Source organism: Raphanus sativus, chromosome 7 (assembly GCF_000801105.2).
Source record: "Raphanus sativus cultivar WK10039 chromosome 7, ASM80110v3, whole genome shotgun sequence".
Taxonomy (NCBI): domain Eukaryota; kingdom Viridiplantae; phylum Streptophyta; class Magnoliopsida; order Brassicales; family Brassicaceae; genus Raphanus; species Raphanus sativus.
Genome location: NC_079517.1, coordinates 1,752,888 through 1,778,650, shown reverse-complemented (window position 1 = coordinate 1,778,650; position 25,763 = coordinate 1,752,888). Strand labels below are relative to the sequence as shown.

Here is a 25,763-nt window from a genome sequence, read left to right as displayed (position 1 = left end):
TTTCTTATTAGGTTTTTGTTTCTGATTCCAATTCTCAGACAAATCTAGACTCAGAGTGTTCTGTTGTGTTTTCAATGTTTTTGTGTTATGTTTTCAATGTTTTTTTATTACCAACAGTTCTGAACCAACCAGAACTCGTTTGTAATGTTTCTTGTTTTTTGTGTCTCACAATGGAATATAGAGTTTTATTTTGGTCTACAAGTAAAAAAATCATCCTTTTTGTTGTTACAATGGCATGGTAAATCACTAAACATATGGTTACATTTATGAGCTAGATCCAAGTAAAGTGTTATATAGAAGAACTTAAATAGAATCAGGTCATGTTGGGTTTTAGGAAGAAGATAGGAAGCTTATATTCAAACAGCAGCTGAGTTTCTCCCATTTATGTCTTCTTCTTCTTCTAATCTGTCTTGTTTGATTGTCATTACTAAGCAGCTCTGAACCCAGAGCTGTGTGGCTTCTTCTTAGAGATCTTAGCGCTTGTTGCAGCGTCTCAGGGACTATCAGTGGTTGCTCGATGGTATCGGAGCAGGCAGGACAAGACGGGTCTCGGGTTTGAGAAGTTGGGGTCACTTTGTCTAAACATTCGACATGGTAGACGTGGTGGCAGGGGAAAACACCGGCAGCTGGCATGTCTTCGCTTCTCAGTATCTTGTGAGAGCACCATGGAGATCTCTGAGATAGGAGCTTTTTGCAGACTCCGCATCTATGTTGTGTCGTTGAACCTGGTTCAGATGTCTGGTGGTTTTCTACTTGTGTTTCGTTGGATCTTTCCACATCTAGCAGCATGTCACTATTACTCGGGTTTGGTGATGCCTCCTCTACTGGTGAGCCTTGGTGGTTTCTTGTGGACGTCATGAAACTGGAAACAGGATCTGTGCATGAGTCTTGTTGCGAATGATCAAGTTGAGGATTCTCACAATTTGAAACCGGGTTGCTGAAGACTAGAGGATAAGAGCAGTGAGTGAGACTTAAAGGTTGTTTGCTTGGAGTCACCCGTGAGGCAGTTGGTGCTGAAAGAGGCTGCAAAGAGCTAAAACTCGGGGAGATAGCTGTACTTTCTCTATCAAAACTCTTCTCCTGTAATACAAGCGAGGTTATATGGTTCATCTATCATGAAAAGCTCATTTTGGAGATAGTAAGAAGATCAACATTACTTACCTCATTCAAGCATGGAGGCTTTGAGCTATTTGTTATTGGTATGGCATTCTCTTCAATCCCACCAGAAGCAGACGAGTTTGAAGCCCATCTTGGCGATTGCTGAAAACAGGATTCCAGAGTTTCACTTCGTCTACTTGTGCTCGAGTAGAGTCCAAACCTGTGACTGTCATCATCGTCACTCGTATCTTGATCCAAACCTTCTCTAGTATATACAGCAGGTGAGAAGCTGAGATTTGTCCGCCATTGCAGTGCATCATCTTGACGCGATGGGGGAACATCCCTTCCGCTGCTGCGGGGTGGTGATTTGGTTGTTACCAGTGGCCTTGAGGCCACAACACAACAGAGTGCTCCCGTTTTGAACTCTGTTTTTTACTCACTGCCTTCACATGTGACAGACAAAATGGAGTAAATCTTCTCGATGCTACTTTATAATTTATAAACTTGTAAACTCTGTAAATCTTACTTTGTAATTGTATAAATGAAATTATTTGCTAATACTCAGCTATAAATCCACTAGCTTTGTGGTTAAAATAAATAACACATTCAAGCTGAATGATTACTAATATGTTCTCTAAACACCAGTAGCAAAATGGAATCAACGATGTTGGGGTAAAAAACAAATAGATGCAACTATACGGTCGTTTTAGAGGATAAGAACCGAAATTAAGACAGGAACACTAGTAACAGCTGTTCCCATGATGACTGTGGAAAACCAGCAGGAATTTAGATTAACAGAACAAGTGTCGGTGAGAGCCAGAATTTTTAGACCTGCGCAGAGAGGATGTACACTTTCTTATATACCTCCACGATGGAAACTGATTATCACTGTATCTTGGTGATGTCGTCGATGACAAATAGGAGAGATTGAGGAGAAGCGGCGAGAAGAGAGAAGAAAGCAAGGGCGCTCCTTCTCTTTTGAAATGGAGAGAGAAACGACTACTATGCTGACTTCTCGAATGAGAGAGAGATAGAGTGAGAGAAGATTAGGTAATTATTAATTAATCACTCCCTTAGTCGTTTTGTTAATTATTGTCTCATTGATCTTCTTTTTGTTAATTTAATAGTATTGGTTAAAACCCCACTCATTGATTTTTTTTTTCTTGTTTTTTTCTTCCTAACATAGGAATAATCATTATTGGTCTATCAATATGGTTATCGTATGTATGACTGACATGATCATACTAGACCAATTAATTATTTGTTTCTAGAAGAATATATTTATCAAAAATTATTTCGGTTTATATTAACTATTATTTTGATGAAAAATGCTAGTAGTATTCCTGATTTTCTGTCACCATCCTTGTTATTGATGGGTTAACATGTTGGTCATGTTCCAGCTAATCCTTATATCAAGACCAATTAGTGGTTGTCGAATAAAGGTGTTTCACTCAAATATAGACCTATCAAAATCAACTTTCTATCTTAATTAACGGAATAATTAATTAAGTTTTGTAGTGCTGTTATAGTATTGTCTAACTCAGGCCTCAATCTTCCAATAATATTTCATTTGATTTTTGTTTTCTTAAAGCCCATAAGGAGTAGAGGACAATAACTAGCTATTTATGCCCAGCCCATGTGATTTCGATCCTAATTAAGACACAATACTTATCCCAACAGTAATTGAAAATATTAACGAACTAAGCCCATGATCTTTACATTAGCCCAATATATAGTGCTATGTTTCTTTTTGTCAAACCCATTATGGTCCATGGTATAGCTGTCTACTGGCTAATCTGATCCGCTCTTTGTATTTGTAACAACAATGAAATGTTTAATTTAATCGCTTAATTGCTTTTGCATCAAAATCATGCCAAACTTTTGAAATTGAAAATTGGATTTATTACTGATAACAACAAATCAGCTGTAAAAAGAAGCAACTTTTGTGAGAAACTGCAACCGGTTAAGCAAAAACATTTCGAAACGGTACGAGGTTTTGGATCGCGGCTAACGCCTGTGACTGTTAAGTTTCTTTTTTTTTTACTGTTAAGTTTCTTTCTCCTGTAAACTCTACTACGGTTTCGGTTAATTTCTTTTTTTTTGTTACATTTGTTATAAATTCACACTTGTTATCTATCATTTCAAATTTACGCGATGACAGAAAATTCAATACAAAATAATAAAGTACAATCATTGATCAAATTTAAGTTTCTATGACAAAATATAATCATTCAATTCAATGTATATGTCTACTTTTACATCTGTGACAAAAAAAATGTCTACTTTTACATGTCTTCTGGACGATAATTAAATGATTATATTTTTTTTTGGTAATCTAAATGATTATATTTTGTTCAACAAATGATTATATTTATAGAATATGGTTTTGTGTATAAACATAATGAACTGAAGGAAAAGGATAGAAGAAAGAGACAGTATAAGAGAGGCAATAGAGATCATCATCATCTAGAAACCGAAAAGGGGGAAGAAAACGGTTAGTTTTGCTGCAAGTATCGATCTAAAAGCTTCGCTTTAAATGGAAAGTCCTGATATTATGCGCATTAAAATAATGCTCACATTCATGCATTTTCCTTTTACAAATTTTTACTCCCTCCATTCCTCAAAGTAAGATTTTCTAGAGTTTTCACGTTTATTAAGACTATAATAAATATTTGCCAATTTTCATTTATTATTTATGTTTATACAATTTCTAATAATTATCTACCAATAAAATTTAATCAATTCAAATAGTCACAATTAATAATTCTTAAAAGTATACAAAAGTACCTTAAAAATATAGAAAATCTATTTTTGTGGAACAAAAATAAAATCCAAAAAATCATAATTTCGGAGGGAGTAGTTAACAAAACCGCTTTCTACAAATGTTGTAAGCCAAAAAATTACCATTGAATTCATGTCCAAGATTCAACAAATAATTAATGAGTTTTATATCCTGAATTTGAGGTGGAAGAGACTCACACGCTTATTTCCAAACAAGCAGAGTTCATTGAATCCGATACATCATTTATTTATGTACGGTTAAGAGTTTTTGTTTATTTTTAGTCGCTTCGATAATTATCTACATACTCCATCTGTTTTTAAAAGATCTATGTTTTAGGATTTTCACACTTTTTAATAAAACATATTAAAATTTAGCTATAAATACATAGTTTTCTGTAATTTTATATTTCCAATATTTTTAAACCAATAAAACTTTACAAAATGCAATTAATGTTTTTGAATTTCACAATTTTTCATTATTAGTTGATAAATATTGCATTGAAAATATAAAAAATGTATCTTTTTGAAACAAATTTTTTCTCTAGAACATGAATCTTTTAAAAACGGAGGGAGTACGAACGTTTGCATCATTTTTAGAAAATTATGGTAATAGGAAGAGCATATAGAAAATATAAAGGATACGAATATCTATAAAACAAGGAATTTGAAGAAGTGAAAAAATGTATTAGCTGCATGGCATTATGTTTATACAGTATCATGTTCATGCTTTTTAATAAAATTTGCTAATATGTTGCTTTGTATGCTTTTCAAATTGGTACGTTGTTTTAAAATGTATATCTTTGTCATTTTTTCTATAAAATATAAGGAATTTAATTCTAAGAATATTACAGCACATTCATCAAAAACAGATCTGCTACTAAATCTTAAACATAGATCTGCAGCCATATCTTATTCCATGTAAAGCCAAGCTTTGTGCTCTGGGACCCAAGAAAATTCCTTGAGATAATAGTATATATATATTGAAAAAACAAAAGATATGTATTTACGGACTAAGATGTAATCACAAGTGCTGAAAAATTGAATGATATGAAACGTACGAAAAACTCGCAATTATTAAAAAACTAGTAGGAAAACGTAATGTGATTGATGTAATAACCAAGTTCCTTATGACACAAGACTTAGGGATCTGGAATTGTATTTTCACAAGAAACCCATCACTAATCACTGTTTTAGTTGAAATGTTTTTCTATATATATGTTGTCAATGATATATTAATAAATAGTGTGTCATAATCTAATAATCTAAATTATTTGACATATGAAAAGGCTAATATGCTGCCCAGATTCAGGGAACATTCACATGCTTCATGAGCTGTGTTTTATTCAGATTCGATCGAAAATGCAAATTTTCAATTCTTTTTTTTCTCAAAAACAAGAAGAGAGTCTATTAGCATATTAATTTCTCAACAAATTATGTTGATTATGGTTATAAGTGATGCCAATAGTAAACCTAAAACCATACCATATATATTCTACATTAATGATAAAAACTGTAGACAAAAATACATAACATTCACATACTTGAGTTTGAAATTGTCTGAGGATATAGAAATTAACTAAGAGCATGGAATATACTCCCTCTGTTTCAATGCAAACTAAACTTATTTTCAGCTAAAAATCAATTGTAAATTACATTGAATTTATAAATAATTATATTTATTTCAAATAGTATTAGTCAAAAATGTGTAATTAATAACAATTTATATATATTATGTTATTTTTTAATCTGTGTGAAAAATGTTAAAGTGACACTTATTCAAAAACGGATGAAGTATTTCGTAAATCTTGGTAACTAATACTCTATAAGAAGTATATATATAGGAAAATTACTTATATGTATATTACAGTGTACACTGAGAATATATTACCTAAGCACTAAAAATCCCAAATGATATATCCCAACCCTTTTTTTTTCTTTTTTTCCTCCACACTATAAACTAATTACACAATCAACTAAATAAGATCAATGAAGCGAAGATAATACATAGGATTAACCCCCTAGCAAATCCTATATGTAATGTATTAACTACATAATTTAAAACCCAACGAATACACTCTTTAATCACAATTGAATCATTAATTAACTATAATTCTCCCAGACTAAATCTAGTCAGTAGTCCCATAAAATCCCTCTTAAGTCACATAGATCGTCATAAGACTTGCTACCATTCATCATTCCCATCATACTCATCTCTTGCTTCATTGCCGGGACCGAAGATACCTCCGTGGTCGTGGCTGCATTCACATCTGAGCTCAGGCAGGTTTCTTGAGATACACTAACAAACGAGTGCTCCATCTTGATCATCTCTTTGTTGCTGTTGTTGTTATATAAAGAACCGGAACCAGAACCAAAACCCTGGTGGTCAAAGATTGACTGGTAACTAGAGTTGAAGTGACGAGGTTGGATTGGTGATGAGAGGATGTCGTAGGTTGGAGGGCTGGTGGATTTGAAGTTGTGTTGTTCAGGTTGGCCCGTGAAACTCGGATCCATGAGAGGTGGAAGAGATGAGAAGTCTAGGAGATGGTCAATGTTATCTAGAGAATCCATTCTCGTGAGATCTTCAAGGGGTATTCTCGTCATTTGTTGGGTTGTAGTAGCAGGATTGTTCTTGTGGAAAACCCTACACACGACCCACTCGTCCTGTAATCAAGATCACAAACAAACAAAAATGTTAGATATGGTATCAATCTTTTATTTAGCTTGTTACTCAATCTTGGATTGGATATAAACTCAAACTTATTGATAAGGACAAAATTTCCACCAAATTTAAACACGTTTAAGAAACTAATATTAAAACGAAAAAGGAATATTAATAATTAAACTAGATCTTTATCATTTATAGATTTGAAAAACATTTTGAGAATGTGTAGATTGGTTATATATATGAACTTACCCTTGCAGACTTTGGGAGATTGTGGTAAGAATATTTGCCTTCAAGACGATACTCATGCATGACCCAATTAGTCTTTTCACCTCGTGGAGCTCTTCCTCTATAAAACACAAGTGTTTTCTTCATCCCAACGAGACAACCTTTGCCTTTGAAGATCTCCTTGTCCTTCCCGGTCGCTTTCCAGTACCCGGACTCGGTTGCACGGTTCGTCCTCAGCCCCGTTGGGTACTTCCTGTCCCTTTGACAGAAGAAGTATAACTCTTTGTCCCCCATCTTTGCCCTCTCTATGCCCACAAATAAAAACAAGAATTAACAATCAGAATCTTGGTCAAGAAGTCAATGAAGATTGAAATTTGTTTGGTATTTTTTTTTGAGAGTGGAAATTGAAGAAAAAATAAGTTCGCCCCGTGTGAAAATATGATTCAAGAATTGGTAAATCTTAACCAAGAAGCAAGCCTTGAGCGTTTATGTGTGAATGCTCTTGCAAATGGTCAAAGAAGAGCTGAATTTTTTGAAAAAGAATTGTTTGAATACAACTTACTTTGCAAATCCCAGGGCTCGCACTTGTTAAGATCGGCCTCTCCCATGGCCACAGCCGTGAAACGGCTGTCTAAGACCTTCTCTTTGAGATAGCATGTTATGAGCTCTTCGTCTGTTGGATGAAATCTGAATCCAGGTGGCATATCAACAAGCTCTTCACCTCCATGATTCAACACCACTTCTTCTTCCACCACAACCGCCATGACTATGTAACACTGTATTTATTATATGTATTTGTCTACCTTGTATAGTTTAAATATTCAAGAACAAGAAAATAAGAAAAAAGAGCCCAGAAAATTTTCTTGATAGAGAGAAGCAAGAAGGAAACGAAGAAAGAAAATGATTTGAGAAAGCTAGCTGGAGAATCTTTTGGGCAGTTAAAGGCAGAGAAATAAAAGCATTGAAAGAGTGGAAATGGCTTATATAGAGGAATTGGAGGAATTAGAGGAGCTTTGTAAATAAAATAATAATAAAACTATTATTGTTTGTTTCTTCATTTTTTCCTTCTTTTTGGTGATTTAGAAAGATACGTAGGCTCCAAGCGACCTGTTGAATTGTTGAACAAGCTTCACATAGACAATAATTAGATTATTAGTTTTTAAATACGTAGTTTATAAAATTTATTAATCTGGATCATAACAATATAGCTCAAAATCCGACATTGACAATAGGTTCAAAAAGATGTATAACCGTACTTTAAATTAGATTAATGTTTCAATATATATAACTAATTATTTCTTTATTATTGTCAATGGCTTAGAAAAACAAAAACTGTGGGAAAGAACGCTTGGATGAAACCAAAAGAAAAGTGTGGAAAATAAATTTAATAAAACTTGTTATAGTTTGTAACTTTTATATGATGTACACATAATTGAAGATCGCATTAATATAATTTGATTAGTGTCCTACAAAAAAAAAACCTAAGCAATCTCCTCCCTTTTTATTTAGCTATCTACTGAGTTTCATATTGATCGTAAAGTTTTATATAAGCATCCTTCAATTTATCGTTTTAAAGTCGAGAAATGCGCTTAGTATATGTTTCGTGTATATAGTTTAATTAATGGGATAGTATTTACTTGCTTCTACTTCAAAAGGCTGTGACTTTTTTCTGTGGTGTTTGTTTTAGTCTTTCTAGTGAAGCCGAAGAAAAAGAAAATATATATTTTGGTATAAGTAATTAATTAATTAATCAATTAGTGTAGTGTGATTTTATGATTTTCATTTAAATACCTTAGATCTTTTCGGCTTTTATAAATTGGGATTGACCTAAAGTTGTCTTACGTCGGTGAATATATCGACTTGACTGACTAAAGATCTTATGAGGAATGTCTAACTACGAAGTTCAGATTTGAATATATTTTGCAAATCTGGTATAATATAGCATTTTAATTTCAAACTAATCAATAGCAATACAATAGACTACTATACTCTTGTAATTATGTCATATGTGTCGACGTCATCATAACATAACATAAATTAGGTCATATATATTTATCATCAAACTAAAAAATGCAAGGTTGTGTATTCTATGTATTTAAATATTTCGTCTGACATCTTGTAATGTGGCGTGAACTGCTCCCAACCAATTCAACTGTACAAACAATATACTAGTTGATTAATTTACGAGCTGAATATTATATACATTTGATTTATTAATGTTACAAATATATTCTTATGTTCTCTGGTTGGATGAATTTGGCTCATCGAAGGCTGACTCGGTAATAGCTTTGTCACAGTCTGTTGTTTCTTTTTGATAAAAGAAAAACAAAATCATTTTTTTTGTTGATAAAGGGCTAACAGAATCATTTTTGTATGGTAATGAAGAAATCTTTCACACGTCGCTCTCTTCTGATTGTTGGAAAAAACTCGTTCTTCAACCAATTTTCCTATACAATTTTGAAATATATGACACAAAACCTCCAACCAGATTAAATGTAAGCTTTTGTCTTTACTCGATATGATATTGCAGTCTTGACTAAACAATATTTATGTAACTACACAGTTTATTATAAACTGCGAACCCAGTCACGACTACAAAATTAATAGTAATTCTTTCATTAAGAATAATAACTGTTAGATCAAAAAAGATTTAAGAAAAATAATAATAATTGAATATTGCTCTATAGTGTTTTCTGTACGCGTTTAAAGATATTAAAATCCATAGATATTTTCTAGCCTGTCATCTTCTGGAAATTATTAAGACAAAGAACAACAGTTTAATTATGATTTTTTTAATAATCTACACATTTTTTTTTGTAACTTATATAATCTACACATTGCCGACTCAGATTTAATTGGAAAGTCGTTTTAGTCAGTTTCGTTGTAACATACCACCGACTTATTCCAGCATTTCAAAAAGAATATATACACAAATTTGTTGAATCGTCTTAGGTCCTATTATTAAGTAGTAGTATAGTTAGTCTTAGTTTAATTTCAGTGATCTGTTCATTTTATTGACCAATATACCAATGTATTTATTAGTAATGACATTTATTGATTGAATATATAGCTTATAGTGTACATATTTAATGTGGCATATCACAAGCTGTTGTAAGTTGTGCTTTTATACAGTTGTCATATTTTTTTAAAAAGTTATATGATTCTTTTGCTTTCTTCCTAAAGATGATTTCTAATCCAGATTAATTACCTGCAGTTATAAATTATTCCCTCTATTTTTAAATAATACATGTTTTGAGATTTTCACACTTTTTAATAAAACATATTAAAATTTACTTATTAGTGCATAGTTTTTTGTTATTTTATATTTCCTATATTTCTAAACCAATAAAATTTCAAGAAATGCAATTAATGTTTTTGAAATTCACAATTATTCATAATTAATTGACAAAAATTACATTGAAAATATGAAAATACATCTTTTTGAAACAAAAAAAATTCCTAAAACATACATCTTTAAAAAACAGAGGGAGTAGTTTACAAAAGTTATTTGTGGCAAAATGTTCGTAAATTCCAACATAATTTTCACACTATAATCTATATTTGTCTTAACCTTAAATTGTTCCTTTTCCCTTAATTATCTCACTTAAACGCGTTTATCATACGTGTAGCATGCATATATTAAGGAAATTGGATAAGAATAACAATTCATATTAAAATGTTTAAAATAACATAATGTGGACCAAAAGATATGGAATAAAATCAGCTTTTAAACATTATAGCAATATGTATACTGTTTCCTGGTAAATTTAGTATTGATCATGTTGTTTTATTTTAAACTTTTCAGACGTGTGGACCCTGTGGAGGAATAATTTTTAAATGTTTGTGGGATGTAGGAGGAGTTGAATTTTTCTCCAGAAGAAGAGCTGCAAAGCGAAGGAGCCGCATCATTGGATGAGGGCTATTCGACGTCAACTTTTACGTCATCACTATCGCTTTCCCGGGATCTTAATGGGCCACGTGGACCCACCATAAGCCGTTGAGATGTGCGGCCAGGGATTATGTCATACCAACGCTCTCGCCTTCTTGTGTAAGCGTCAATTTTCTTTTGTAATTTACGATTTCCTTTATTTATTTTCTTTCGTTATGTTTTATGTTTATGATTTATTTATTTTCAAAACAAATATGCTCAAACATGTATAGTTTCTCGGTTAAGAAAGTCTCACATGTAGTGGTGGTGGGGATTTGAGAATGTAAATAAAGTAGTAAATGGCTCCATATTCACGGTTTATTAAACCTATTTTACCTTATGAAAATGAGAACTCCGACACAATACAAGTATTCTGACAAAAAAAAAAGATAGATCTAGTTTAGTTGATGGTTTTATAATTTTTTTATTAATTTGAAAAGTATGCTACTGTATGCACAGGTCACCGGTGTAAACAGTGGTATCATTTTTGGAACACATAAATAATATTGTGAATATGCTCATATGTATAAAGTTGGTTTAATGTGAATATGTCGCACATGCAAGTATGTACCATAGCGGTGAAAAGATGATGATGGATATGATGTCATTCAACATTGCTCAAAGTCATGGCCACCACCACTAATTCTTAGGCATCAGTGTGTGTATAGATATATAATTTATGTGTAAATTGGAAAGCTTAGAAGCTAAGAGCATTATTACATGGACTTTTGGATCAAACCGACGGCCTTATTATAAGTATTAGCTCGATAGTTGAAATAAAATATAAAGCTAAATTGTTTGTTTCGTAGTTTGAGACAGACCACAAATGTATGTTGCAGGAACAAGAAGTTAGGATTGATGTTATTGTTATTGTTGGTAGGAATCTAATTTATTAATGTGTATAATATAGACACTATTTTATAAACGGAACAAATATACATGTATAAGATATAATATACGTTTATTTTGGATTTGGCAGATCATATATATATATATATATATGTGCTATTTGCTTGCTTATTATCTATGTGATATTGTTTAAGAGTTTGTAAAACTTTAAAATTGAAATTTAACGTGTTCTTTCCAAAAAAAAAAAATTCAAATCTAACTTCAAAATTATTTGTATTTTACATTATAGTCTATATATTTGTTATAATTAATATAAATCCATAAAACTTATAAATAACTAGCACATATATAAAAGTATCACGTTGATATTATTAATTAATGAAATCTTACAATAAATATAAAATAAATATAAATACATAACTAAAATATTAAATTACAATAAAAAACACTATATTTTCAAGCTTGCAAAACTTCATATTTGAAGTTTAAAGATATTTTTAAACTTCCTATTTGAATTCTAAAGATGTTTTTAAATCTTAAAACTTCTTATTTTAAGATTTATATTTAGTATTATGTGTAAAACCAAAATTTATGAAAACATATATAAAATATTATAAGATGTGATTTTTTTAAAAGATTAAAATGATAAACAACAAAATATCTAAGAAAAATAAAATATAATATATAATTGTAAGGACCAAAATAAAAATAAAAATGTTAAACTTTAAATTTAAAGTTTTGAATACTAACATTCTATATTTGAAATTTCACTATTGAAAATTTCAAATTAAAGTTTTGAATTTTTTTTTTTTGAGAATTATCTACCGGTCACTCCACAGTTCGACTCTCCTTCCCCGGGTTCTCTCCCCCGTCTCGGGTCGGAGGGACCGCCGAACTGGTCACCACCTCCCAGAGAAGTTTTACCGGTGACAACTGAACGACTGCCTGGTCTATATCTCTGCAACCAGGCTCTTCACCCTTGTTTCACCCTTGTGACCGCTGGATCTTTTTCTAGGGTTTTGACTTCTTCATAACCCAAAAGATCGACTCTTCTTCTCCTCTCAAGGAAACTCTGCTCTCTGTACTACTATCTTCTTCGCTGCTTTCTCCTGAAACGCCTTCCTCTGCTACTACTTTCACACAAACCTCGGCATCCCCAAGCTTTGGAAGAATGGTTCACCGTTTCGGCATCCCCAAGAATATTGTAGTTCTATATTTGTTTTATTAGTTTTCGTACTTTAGAGAAATTTAATCATCAAATTGTGCTCGGAATATGTATTACGGTGTGATAATCTTAAACTCGGAATATTATAGTGTTTGCTACTATCAATAACTACGAAAGTTTTTTAGAAATGAGTGTTGTCTTCGAAAATATGTACTAATAATTGATTAGTTAAAGATTACATTCTCGTAGACAATTCTAGTTACGTCAGGATAATTTTCCTTCGTTCCTTAGTCCTTACTTGTCTTTGATATACATACATCAAGGTTGTATAATATCTCTCGGACAGTAATTAATTGAATAGACTTCTTAATATAATGAAAATATATTAACACGTAGGTCAGATATAGTCTACAATACATGATATCTGCACATATATATTTAACTAGATGTGGATGCAGTGTACAATCAAATCTAAATAAGTTGACAGTTGTATTTTGAGCATTAGAGTATGTTTTACTAATCCCAACTGTATATTCACTAAAACATTAAATATGATGGGCAGTGGTCTTGCGTAATTTAGAAAAGGAGATAATGTTCTTAAACGATTATTTAACATACAATTAAGATTATCTTATCAAGTTGGTTTATAAATTTGATTTGTAAAATTTGAAAGTCAGTTTGCCAACCTTGTCATGTCCATAGAGGGCTTTGCTACTTTGCTAGCAGATTAAATAGAGTAGAGGCCTGGGCATTTTATCCGGACCCGAAGACCCGACCCGAAACCGATCCGAAAAAACCCGGTCCGGATAGGAACCGATCCGATCAAATTATCCTATCGGGTCTTGTTGTAGAAGACCCGCGAGTTTTGGACCCGACCTGGACCGAACCCGAAATCCAACGGGTACCCGAATTAATAATGTAAATTATATAAAATGAATCGAGGAGGAGTCGAAGATGGGTTATTTGTCAACAGAGCAAGGGGGTTAGCCACTAGGATACAACCAATTATTGTTCTATCTCGCATAATTTAGTATATATACACATTTTAGTATAATAAAAACACAAATTTTAATAAAATTTTAAATATTTTCGGATATATAAATATTTTCAGATTTTTTTTTGTATTTTTAGGTATTTTTAGGTCGAACCCGAACCGAACCCGACCCAGGACCGAACCGATAAATTATAATTACCCGAATAGGTCCAACTATATAAGATCCGACCCGACCCGGTACGACCCGAACCGATCCGGAACCAAAAATTTGAAATTATTCTATCGGGTCCTAAACTCCTAAACCTGAAAAACCCGGACCCGAAAAGATCCGGCCCGAACCCGACCCGACGACCCGAATGCCCATATCTAGAGTAGACCATTCTATCATCCATGTTCCATTGCACAACCTCTCCGCATTCTTACGTATCTATGTATACATACACATTCATACAAGTAGCAATATGGATAGAAAATCAATTCTTAATGCTTATAATCTTTTTAACGGGATTTGCTTATAACAATATAACAGGATCACAAATTCAGAAAAGTACACAATCTAAAATCATTAAGCATTGCTGCATCGGAAATCAAATCTTTTCATAACAAATGATATAAATCCACATGTGTCGTGTGCATATACATTGATATATGGTAAACAAATGATTATATTTCCATATTCATAAGTAAAGTGTCACATCCAGAAAATTATCTAGTTCACCAATCAATGCATGTCACTTATTCATGTGTGTTCTCCGAACTTCCTTTATTTTTCTTACGTTCAAACTCTTTTTTTCCGAACATAACTCTAGTAATCAAATTATATATTGGTTTAGAAAATGATGTAAAAACCATTGATTAAAGAAACTCGTTTTAATTACAAAAAGCATCTCCTTAGTCTGACTCTGAATCTTATAATAAACGTTCCAAGTTTAAGGCAATGATCTGTGCAATTCACATATTGCATCGTATATTTTAAACTAAAGATTAATTTTCCAGTTACTAAAAGTTTTCAATATAACATTAACTCGAAAAAAAATTATGTCTCCAAACGGATTACTGGAAAAAGTAGAGACTGGTGATCCATTCATCTAGGAGTAGTCTTATCAAATTCTGAAAGCAAAACCACACGATTCTCCTTTGAAAACAAATGTGTCATATGTCTTCATTTTTATGGACAAATTAGTATTATTGAGTTTGCTTTATTCTCTACTTGTTAAAATTCAAATGATTCCCCAATAATTCATTGAAAAATGAAACTTACCTTCACCATGAAGCTTGAAAATATGCCCTTTTTGCTGGATATGGATCACATATGTAACTTTCAATGTAAAATATAGAACCTATAATCAAATTATCTAACCAATCATTAATATTTGAACATCATTTCATAGTAACTAGTCCATTTTATATATGATGAAAAGGGCCAAAATGAGGCCAAAAGGAAACAGGGAAAAATAACAAAACAACTGTAAATTATATTTTTTTTGTAAATTATATATATCGTTCTCTAAATCAGTCAAAACAATAAAATCTAATATATAAAAATTGAACTTCGGCCATTGGAATACTTTGTGATTTTTTAAATACTGAAATTCCGTGATGAAGTAAATATGCCTCTATTTGATCATAAATTTATAATGTCGTAGCCTTATACTTTAGTGTTCATATTGTTCTTTTAGAGTTTGGACCAAGTTATAGGTTAATTTATAAAAACCTCAGTTTATATTATTTAAATTCTGAAAATGTGAAAAATCATTTTCTATAAACAATATCAATATCCATGAAGAAAAACAGCTTCTACTAAATTTTTATATATACACATATATCTTTAGAAGGGGCTAAACAAAATGATGATTCACCATTTGTGTGCAAGTAATCGTCTATCTTTCCAAGACACCAGATACATACAATAATTGGACTTCAATCTCCATGTGGATTAACGAAACACCACAACGGAAAATTAAACACATCAGTCCATTTATTTTCTATTAACGATTTGGTATTTTTTCATTAATTGCTAAATTTGGTCAGCCTAAATCTAATATCTATAGTTTATTTAACTACATGGATGATTAGTTAAGCTTTATCTTTCTTGTAGCTTTATTTTTAATAAGTTAAAATTTACATCAAATTTCTAAATTTTTTTATCAATCATGCTTGAAAGCTATAGCAAAAAAAAAATTAAAGCAAACTTTTTCTTATGTATTTTAGGTAATAAACAAAGCTTTCTTTTATATTCTGTAGAATCTTTAAAACAAAAAAATTATCTGTAATATCAAAAAATTAGATAATCATAACTAAAACATATTTAAACATTTAATTTAATTTAGATATTTTAAAATTATTGAAATATTTTAAATAACATCGTTATATTTACATATCACATTTAAATAACAATAAACTTTGATAATATATAAACAAATATGAATATAAAATTTTTAATTGATAAAAATTAATTATTTATATATACATTACATATGTAACTTATATCTACAACAAATTTAACTACAACAAAAATCTCTCTAAAAAATTTACGATAATAACTTTACAGATAGAACCAATTTACCTAAAGCTAAAATTTTAAAACCGCGAACCAATCATCACCTATATCTGAGCCAAATCTACAACAAATTGTCACATTAAACATGCTTTATCAAACCATAATCATCATTATAAAAAAATAATCATCATTATATCACTAATAATAGTAGTTTCTTTAGTTTCTTAACATTACAACAAAAAGAAACTTTTTAGTAGAACAATATTTTTTGTGGGGAAACAGTATTAAAAATTTGGAAATAATAAAATGTTTGCTTAGTGAAACCAAAAGAATGATGTGTAAATCCCCAAAATGCCCTGTCAGGGTGAGGAGACGGCCTCAATGGCGCTACCCAATGGCCAGGCAGCTTCCACGGCGTGCTCTCCGTATTTCACCTTCTTCACTAATGTTATTATCTGTGTTGGCTCCAACCCTATTTTTATTGTATGCCCAAAACACAAAGTAGAAAAATGAATAGACTCACCATGATATGATTATCATGGTAGCAGTGGTAGATCATACAATTTTTTAATGTCTAACACTTCTCCACTCTTACATATGTGTTTTTAGCCATCTTAGTCTTAGTCAAATATATCCTAAACCTCTACAAATAAGTTGTGACTGATAAAGAAAAAGAAAAAAGTGAGATGCTTACCGAATCCATCAATGAGCAGAGTATATTGGTAAACGAGATCGATGCACAAGTAAGGCAAATTATCTTCCTCCACACGTGGGAACTTGGATTTTCCCTCCTCCATCTTCATACTGCAAGCTTTCTTTGCTGCTTTCTCAAAGTCTATTGGACGAACTGTAGCTACAGGTTGCTTCGGGTCAATGAATCCAGCCTGTGCGCATAACCAAGCTCAGTGTCCCCGAATTTAACAAAAGAAACACACAGGTTGTTGAAGAAAATATAAAGGTGTTTATTTTGTTGGCTTACCTCAGCAGCACGATCGAAGAAAAAAGAAGCAACGAACATATTCTTTTGGCCACCACCTCGACCACCATTCCATACTCCACCAAATGTGCATTTCATGTGTGTACATAGTGTATCATTCACTTTGAGAGCCTTGATCGTTAACCTCCGGCACGCATCAAGACTCGCGCCAGATTGCAACGCAGCGGCTTTAAACCTTTCTCCTCCATAGTTGTAAGTACCTACAGCGAATAAAATATGTCAGGACGAAGAAATCGGAATTTACAAATCCAGTCTGATAATGGCAATAATGAAAAATGTGTCATACGGTGAGTATAAATTAAAAGAAGTCTAGTTGGAAAGAAAAGCTTTCAAGATAAAGTAATATTCTCTAACCATTATATCCTGTAACGATGCAGGGGTTGTTTGAATCTTCAGAAACTTTCAAAACCTCTTCTCGGGCAGCCAGTAATCCGTAATGTAGGTAACTACAAGTAAGAAGAGGCAAATAGCATCTTACATTAAACTATTTTGGACATAAACAAGTTGTGTGTCTGGCATGAAAGGAAGAAGAAATTTGAAGAAACATGAAATAAAGAAAACCACTACAGCTTACCAACCTGTGAACATAGAGGAAATACTTCCGTCCTTTCAAATACATTTCTCTGACATATGCATCCTCTCCCTCCAATGGTTTTGGTGCACTTGCAGCATCTTCCTCGGATATAGCATATGCCATTTGAACAGAACCCCCTCCAAGATCAACCACTCCAACAGTATCTGAGTATGGTTTCCCCAAGTTTCTCAACAAGTAGTTAATTGTCACCTGCAGAGTCGAAACCGATTAAGAGTAAACTTTAATATTTACATACAAGACTTCAAACAATTTTACCGTTGCCAGAAAAATGAACACTTATTGAATAATTAAGAAACTAGAAAGGATACCAGTCTTCGGAATGGAGAAGACAAAACTAAAAGCATAGATACATACACATAAGATACGAAGCAACATGACTTCCTTTAGGAACAAAAAAAAATTGAGGATAACTTACCCACTGATAAGAACCTTCCTGGGTACCATCCAGCACAGTAACAGCATTTGCCTCAGTTTTCAGCATGCTTCTATCTCTCAAGAGTTCTTTAACCTTACAAACAAAATCATAATAGCGTATAAGAGCTAACTCAGCATACGAATGTGCATCAAAAAGTATATAGAAACAAAATTACCGCTTGCAAAATATTCTCAGACGCTTCATGACCCAGCGTCCTCAAACCTGCAGTTGCCTAACAAGATATAATTAAAAAAAAAACATTTCAGTCGATCCACAAAATAAACAACGAAAATACGATAGATACTCGTTGCCATACCCCAACTCTGACAGGTGTCTTGGGACGCAACTCGCGTGGAACAGAAGACTCTGCTTTGTCGAGAAGAGACACCAAAGAGTTTGCTGCTTGTCGAGGATCAGTCGGATACGCGCTCAATCCTGGCTTTAGCTAAAAATCAAATCAATCAACAGTTTAGCGCCAAAGTTCCAACAAGCTTCCACTAACGTGAAGCATAAACAAGAAGTTCCAAACCACTAAAAATAATAATGAAACAAAGGAATTTGATGCTAGTTAGGCGTGCTCAAGCATCCTATTAACACACACTTCATGCCATATATATATATAGAGAGAGAGAGGAACTGAGAACCTGTAGGAAGAGCTCGAGCTCATTCCCGAGAGGAACAAGATCCAAGTTCCGATCAAAACAGTAAACATGTACACGGCTCCCAGAGCTTCCCGCATCAAAAACCACGGCGTAGTTCTTCGGAGGCCTCGAGTTGGGGCCTCCCTTTCGGTTGAGCATAACATTGTACTCTTCAACGACCGCGTCGGTCGTCGATCTCCCAGGGATCAGGAGAAGAACGAGAGCGATCAGCGCGACGGGAACCGTGATCACTAGCAGGATCCCTCGGTGGCGTTGGATCTTGTCGGCGAGAGACTCGTGCCGTCCGATCAAACGCTTAGCCGTCATCTTCCGTCCGTCGTCGTCGACGGAGAGGAGTCCCTGGTGAGATTCGGAGGTGAGAGGAGGAGAATGGTGACCGGAGGTGGAAACGGTGGCGGCGGTTCCGGAGTCTAGTAGCTCAGTGTAGGAAGGCGAACGGTAGCGTATTTTGCCGGTGCCGGAGGACGCCGTGGTCTGCGGCGGATCCTGTGACGGCTCCAGATTTGGACGATTGGTTAATTACTAGGTGAGGGGTTTAGTATCGCCGAATTGATCTCTGGAGATGTAAAGCTTGGATTTCAAGTTGTTGCTTTCTAGATCTGTATTTGTATTTGAGTGACAGTGACAGTGACAGAAACAGACAAAAAGACGTTATGGCCTCTTTTTATGATTGCAGGAGGAGAGATAGTAACTCCGACATTCACCACGGTGCAAAGCCGTTAGATTTGATATTTTTACTGGGTGAGGTAAAAAAAAAACAAAGACAAAATGTATCATAATGTTTTTTGTGATTTACACAATTCCAATTTTCATTCAATTTTGGTTTTGACTTTCACTAAGCTCTTCTTTTTTTTTAATTTCTTGCAGACAAGTTGTGATGGTTAGCATGTGGAATTAAGAGTTTATTAGTGATTTTAGATTATAACATCTAAATTTCGAATCTCTGAAAAAATGATTTATAGTCTAGTCTTGAAAACGTTCTTGATGATGTAAATAGAATCGTTAAAAAGGCATTTAGAGTTGTAGGTTATAGAATTTCCGACAAAAGTGGAGTAAATTCAGTGAAAAGTGAAAACTATGATTCTTGGTTATGTGGCAAGAAAACCGGACGAGAGTGAATCCATTGAGAACAAAATAGAGGACATGAGTTTACAAAGTAGAAATGACGACAAGGAGATCCGTACGACTACAACTCAAAAACATACAACAAATAGTATATTTATAATTCGTGAAATTTTGAGTTATGTTCTTCCTTTTTACTCAAGCTTTCTTCTGTTTTTTCTGGACCGGAAGTGGCGGCGGAAATAGACTCCGAAAGAGAATCGCAGACAAAATTGCTCCGGTGAAGGAGCTGAACCAATACACATAGAAATGGTTCCATGTGTTGTGTGACTTGTGTATATATGCCCACCCAAATGCCTGCATCCACGAGACAAGACTATCAAGATTCATAGTTTGTAGAACTAACATTATCGAGTAGGATCAATTTAATGGACTTACAATGGCAGGATTCATGAATGGTCTAGTGAATTTAGATCCTGCGATGAACACTGAAACGGTGGCTATAGCGAGCAAGAAAGTTTTAGCAAGCAGTTTCCGAGGACCTCTTAGGATAATTAGCAATACCAAAAATGTAACACAAAAACTTAATTAGAATCACTTCTGAGATAGCTCCACTGTGTGCATCAACTCTGAACGAAGGACGCCCTCCAATCATAGTCTTATATTTTTCTGGTATCATCTCCATGATAGTTATCGCACCTCCGGCTGCACCAACTGCCTGATATAAGATAAATTATTGTTTCCTCTTTAGATGACTTTAAGAATGATAATTAAAGTTTATTGAGAAAAAGTGTGCAAGTAACTAGAATCAAGAACGAGGAGAAAAAAAAAAAATTGACTTGATCTTTTCACATGTAGCTTTCTGTGTTGTAAAAAAGGTTAAATATTGGTCATGTTAATCGTCATCAGTATCACAAAGTGGTGCAGATGACATCAACAGAAGACATAGGAGAAGAATAGAATAGTGTTCATAAATGGAATAAATGGGGAATATCGTTATTAAATATACATATATAGATATAGATAAGCGCAAAAACTATATTTAAAATAAAATTACATATATATTTACATTCAAAATATATATGAAGAAAGAAACAAAATACGCCAGCAAGTTCCAGTCGAGAAAAAAAGTCTGTACAATTAATAACGTTTCTATCGTTGACAGAAAAAGAAAATAACGTTTGTATCGTTGCTATCTATGTGTTATTCCAACTACTTTTATAAATCACACGTTGAACACACACGTTAGAAACTTCGTAAACCAACCAACGAAAGAAGATATGTTTTCTGTTCATGCTCTCAAATCTCAATATAGTGTTAATCAACACACTGATTGAACAATAAACAAATGCATTAAAAATAAATAAAAACGTGCAAAGATCATACTTTAATAGATGCTTATTCGAATACTCATATGAAAAGATGTCACAACTATCAATTAAACTTTATTTTATTTTGATTCGGTGTCAAAAGCTAGTAAGAACATGAAGTGTATACCTGAGCCGGAGATCTAATAGCCAAGGAGAAGAGAGAATCTCTAGAAACGCCGGCGGTATAAAACGCCGCGTTTCCACAGGGGTTGAAGCTAGCGCCACCGAGGAAGTTTCCAATAACCGTGAAAACCGAGATAGAGAAGAAAACAAGCACCGTCGTAATCACCGTAGGTGCCCAAGTGATGCCATGAAACCCGGCTGCGGAAACAATCGCCGCCGTTTGTAACCCAAACGTCGCCGAGAGAATAACCCAGAAAAAGGTTATCACCATATCACCTAACGCCGACCTCACCGCATGCATCTTTCTACTTTCAGATGGACTCGCGATTATTCGGTTTACGTACCGTTTTTGTTTCTTGAAACGTATTTAAGTTTTCTTGTATATATAAACAAACGTTTTGGTTTTGAGAAGATTGTTATATTGTCTTATTTTACCTCTTTGAAAAGGATATATACTACTAGTCCAATCAAAAATGATATTCCTTTTATACAAAAGGAAGATATGTTTGAGTGACTCACCTAACGCACGTTGCAGATAAGAACTGGGCGTATTAGTGTTGGAATAATGGTTACCTGAATTTGCATTGATTGTGATATATATTTCCCAAACTGGTAGAACAGCTATTTGTGAGTTTTCTAAGAAAAAAGAAAAATGGAAAGTTTAGTAAAAGAGTATATTGTGCTTAGGGGTGTGTTAGTGACATATAAATTTCTAGTGACTGTTAAAATTTTCAATTTTTTTTGGTATTGGTTGGTGGATTCAAATATTGTTAGTAAAATTTAATGTTATTAGTCTAATGAATGTTTAATAACTTACAAAATCTCTTGTTATCCTAAAAATTAGGGTTTTAATCATTCTAAGTTTCTATCAAATCTAGTTTTATTGATAATTTAATTTTAGACGATTTTATTCATAAAACAAAATTTCCAAAATCTTGCGTATTTCTTTTAGATTCTTAAAATTATCGAGATATATATTTTCATAAACTTTGTAAATATGAAAAATTCTTTAGAATTCTTTACGAATTTAACAAATATATTAGCTTTTATAATCAACTAATTAACTCTGCAGAAATTATATTCCCAATAACCGCCCTTATATTTAGGGGAGATGGTTTTGTCATATTTTAAAAAGCTTTATGTAGAATTCATTACCTTGTACTGTATTATTTATTTAAACTAGTATTTACTTAACTCAGAAAATTTTACTTAAAAGTCCAAATTAATTAGCTGCAATACAGATTTGATAGTCTAGAGGTTTAATCACTAAACCACTTCATTATTGGTGACTTTTTAAGATTTGGGGGGCTAGAGCCAACATTTCACGCGGTTATGCCGAGATCTGGTCCTAGAATTCGATCTGTTCACTTGAATTAGTCGCTTGAACACTAGTTTCTAAATAAATAGTTTAGATATTTTGTGATAAATTGATTTTTTTTTTAACACTGAAAAAGTATTTTATTTCAAATAGTCTTCAACGAGTACTGTTTACCAAAAGGTAGAAACAGAATACAATAGATCAGAAACTAACAAATCCACGCACACCAGTAGGAGCAAGAGGTGATAAATTGATTACATAATAGTTTTTTGGTGGTCTTCAACGAGTACTGTTTACCAAAAGGTAGAAACAGAATACAATAGATCAGAAACTAACAAATCCACGCACACCAGTAGGAGCAAAAGGTGATAAATTGATTACATAATAGTTTTTTGGTGGGCTAAAATTTTTGGTTGCATTAAATTAAAAAGGAGCAAGAGTTAACATTGTCATTGCACACACAAAAAATAAAGCAGAATTGTCATTATACAATTAGCATACCGTAGCAAATAACCCACACAGAGAACCCAAAATGATAGTGCCAGCCCAGAAGATAGTAACCCAGTAACAGCCCAACTGGTGTGTAACATGAATAGTTTCTCAAACGTCAAACAATCCAGCACTAAACAAAGGGTGAACCAAATTGTTGAAGGATCAAGCGATCGATTCATTTGTTGATCGCCACAATTTGTAAATCGTAGCTTGCCAAAGATTACGATTGAGTAGGACTGGGCGTTCGGGTACCCATTCGGGTTTCGATTCAGTCCATTCGGGTTTTGGGTTTTCGGGATCAAAGATTTCAGCCCCATTCGGATATTTCTAAATTTCGTTTCAGGTTCGGTTCGGATCTTTGCGGGTTCGGTTCGGGTTCGGATAACCCATTTAAAATGTTTTTAAATTTTCAAAATTCATTATATACTTTAAATTTTCAAAATCTATAAAAAAGATAATATATTACATATAAATTTTCATAACATATATGTCAAAATACCTTAATTTAACATATAAATTGGTTTTCTTGGAATATTTGGATAAAGAATCAATAGATATTTAACTTTGGTGTTTTCAGTATATTTTAGCTATTTTAAACATTTACTTTTGACTATTTGCATATAGTTTCTGAATATTTTGGAAAATTTAAAGGTATCTTATATATTTTTAATTTTTTTAATATACATTATATATTAAAATAATGTATATATTTAAGTATATAAATTTATTTTGGATACATTCGGGTACCAAAATATTTTGGTTCGGATCGGGTTCGGTTTCGGTTCTTTAAAGATCGAAATTTTGAACCCGTTCGGATATTTAATCAATTTCGGTTCGGATTCTGTGCTACTTTTTCGGATCGGGTTCGGTTCGGTTTTTCGGGTTCGGATTTTTTGCCCAGCCCTACGATTGATTATGACCAGCCAGGTAAATATACGTCTTTTGGTCCATACTATCTTATTCACATAACAGTGGGTCTATTCTCCGTTACTTGATTATAGTGATAAGAACAGAGCAATATACTGATCAATCTCACCAATTACACTCACGAAGTAGGGTTTATTCAAGAGTCCACCACTCCCCCTCTCTTCCAGATACATCCACCACAACATGTATGACATCTATATATGTACATTCCTCTCTTCTAATTATAGTATTTTCTTCTTCACGATTCTGTTACTCTCCTCACGTTGTCTTCAATACAGCTTGAGAGTTGCCATGTAACTGATCATATGATTCATATCATAGGCTCACTTTACTTTTTTTTTTTGCCAAAGTGATTTTGCATTTTAGATTTTCATATTTGTAAATCTGACTCTTTCATTTTATGAATATTTAAATTCTTAGCAAAAAAAACACATGAGACATTTTTTAACTCTAAACATTGTAATACTGGTACGTTTATATGCATAACTCTTTCTATAGTGGTCTTATCAGACACGCTCTTGGAACCCAAAAAAAGAAAGAAATGAAAATGGTAAAAAGGGCAAGGACGACATCTATAAGAGCGAGCATTTTGCTGCTTACTCACATAGAGACTAATTTTCTTGAACCCAAAGATTGGTTTTAATTTGTAAGCCAGACTCAGGTCTCCAGTAAAACCACTTGGAAACAGACTAAAAATGATTGAACATATGGAGAATTGTAACTGAAAGTTCATTCATCGGGTAAATCATTAACTAAAAGTCTAAAACATAAAAACCAAATGTACCAAATTTATCGCTTGCGTAAGATTAAAAAAACGCTTGCAGATTTCATTATTTTATTTTTGTATAGCATTTTAGTATTATAAAATATTTTTTCTTAAAAAATTAACCAAGTAGTAGCTTCAACTTTTGTTATGAATGTATAGAGAAAGACAACCATATTGAGCCGACAGATAAATGCACACTACTGACAAAATTATTTGGTTGGAGTATGGCAGCCAAAATAAAGGTTTTGACTTTTATAATGTGAACTTTGACTGCTGCGAATCTCCCAAAAGACGCCCAAACTTCTCCACCGTCATCGTCAAGCTTAAGCCAACCAACCACAATTTTTTATTTTCTTAACACATCAGCTATCATCTTTTTATCATCTAAAAGCTACCAGTACCATCTCTTTTTTTGCGAACTACCATCTTTCTTTTCTTTGATCAATACGCTACCATCATTCTAAAAGCAAATTTAACAACAATAAAAACTACTTTTTCAAGTGTGACGCCATATTCAGATTTGGTAACTGAAACAATCTCCATTAGTTTGTTCAATTAATGAAGCTTTAACTGATAGTTTAGACCGTTCTTTTTGTAAAGCGTACGTTTTATTTGACTGCAAAACGTAAATTTTACTACAGTATAAATATACTCGTTCAATACCTAGTTACAAGTGCCACCACTTGATCTAGTTTACATGGACAGTCTACACCACTTGATCTATCTTCAATGGATAGCCGATAAAAAAAATACCTAGTTACAGTTCTGGAAGAAAATAATAGTTAGGATAACTGAATTATTGGTTGTTTAGTGGTGAAATGTCTAGTGCAT

At 32.9% G+C, this 25,763-nt stretch overlaps 4 protein-coding genes across 4 annotated transcripts; all 4 read right to left on the bottom strand.

The window, feature by feature from the left end:
• Nucleotides 1-202: 202 nt before the first annotated feature.
• On the bottom strand, nucleotides 203-1,530 carry LOC108814971 (uncharacterized; the record flags this gene model as incomplete). The annotated part of the gene is made up of 2 exons (XM_056990654.1): nucleotides 203-1,080; nucleotides 1,162-1,530. Coding segments are annotated over 2 exons (1,119 nt in total), but the record flags the coding sequence as incomplete, so codon positions are not given.
• Nucleotides 1,531-5,715: 4,185 nt separating this feature from the next.
• On the bottom strand, nucleotides 5,716-7,731 carry LOC108814650 (NAC domain-containing protein 87). The gene is made up of 3 exons (XM_018587261.2): nucleotides 7,332-7,731; nucleotides 6,794-7,074; nucleotides 5,716-6,540 (listed from the first exon to the last, which is right to left on the bottom strand). The coding sequence occupies exons 1-3, from the start codon at nucleotides 7,531-7,533 to the stop codon at nucleotides 6,010-6,012; spliced, it is 1,014 nt and encodes a 337-aa protein (XP_018442763.2). The 5' UTR covers nucleotides 7,534-7,731; the 3' UTR covers nucleotides 5,716-6,009.
• An 8,641-nt stretch (nucleotides 7,732-16,372) lies between these two features.
• On the bottom strand, nucleotides 16,373-19,456 carry LOC108814863 (apyrase 2). Its single transcript, XM_018587497.2, has 9 exons — nucleotides 18,857-19,456; nucleotides 18,529-18,657; nucleotides 18,388-18,444; nucleotides 18,213-18,305; nucleotides 17,781-17,986; nucleotides 17,557-17,648; nucleotides 17,185-17,402; nucleotides 16,900-17,089; nucleotides 16,373-16,677 (listed from the first exon to the last, which is right to left on the bottom strand). The coding sequence occupies exons 1-9, from the start codon at nucleotides 19,178-19,180 to the stop codon at nucleotides 16,565-16,567; spliced, it is 1,422 nt and encodes a 473-aa protein (XP_018442999.2). The 5' UTR covers nucleotides 19,181-19,456; the 3' UTR covers nucleotides 16,373-16,564.
• A 525-nt stretch (nucleotides 19,457-19,981) lies between these two features.
• Nucleotides 19,982-21,990, bottom strand: LOC108817148 (probable aquaporin SIP1-2). The gene is given in 4 exon segments (XM_018589762.2): nucleotides 19,982-20,293; nucleotides 20,375-20,527; nucleotides 20,529-20,654; nucleotides 21,434-21,990. Coding segments are annotated over 4 exon segments (735 nt in total). The 5' UTR covers nucleotides 21,731-21,990; the 3' UTR covers nucleotides 19,982-20,134.
• Between the last annotated feature and the right edge of the window lie 3,773 nt (nucleotides 21,991-25,763).

What these genes read in the sequence shown, in the direction of transcription:
- LOC108814650 (XM_018587261.2), bottom strand. Translation starts at nt 7,533, where the DNA reads ATGGCGGTTGTGGTGGAAGAAGAAGTGGTGTTGAATCATGGAGGTGAA. An exon ending in CGAGCCCTGGGATTTGCAAA is followed by an intron (nt 7,075 to 7,331) that starts GTAAGTTGTATT and finishes TTGTGGGCATAG; the next exon opens with AGAGGGCAAAGATGGGGGAC. An exon ending in ATCTCCCAAAGTCTGCAAGG is followed by an intron (nt 6,541 to 6,793) that starts GTAAGTTCATAT and finishes TCTTGATTACAG; the next exon opens with GACGAGTGGGTCGTGTGTAG.
- LOC108814863 (XM_018587497.2), bottom strand. Translation starts at nt 19,180, where the DNA reads ATGACGGCTAAGCGTTTGATCGGACGGCACGAGTCTCTCGCCGACAAG. An exon ending in AGACACCTGTCAGAGTTGGG is followed by an intron (nt 18,445 to 18,528) that starts GTATGGCAACGA and finishes ATATCTTGTTAG; the next exon opens with GCAACTGCAGGTTTGAGGAC. An exon ending in TCTGCTCATTGATGGATTCG is followed by an intron (nt 16,678 to 16,899) that starts GTAAGCATCTCA and finishes CAATAAAAATAG; the next exon opens with GGTTGGAGCCAACACAGATA.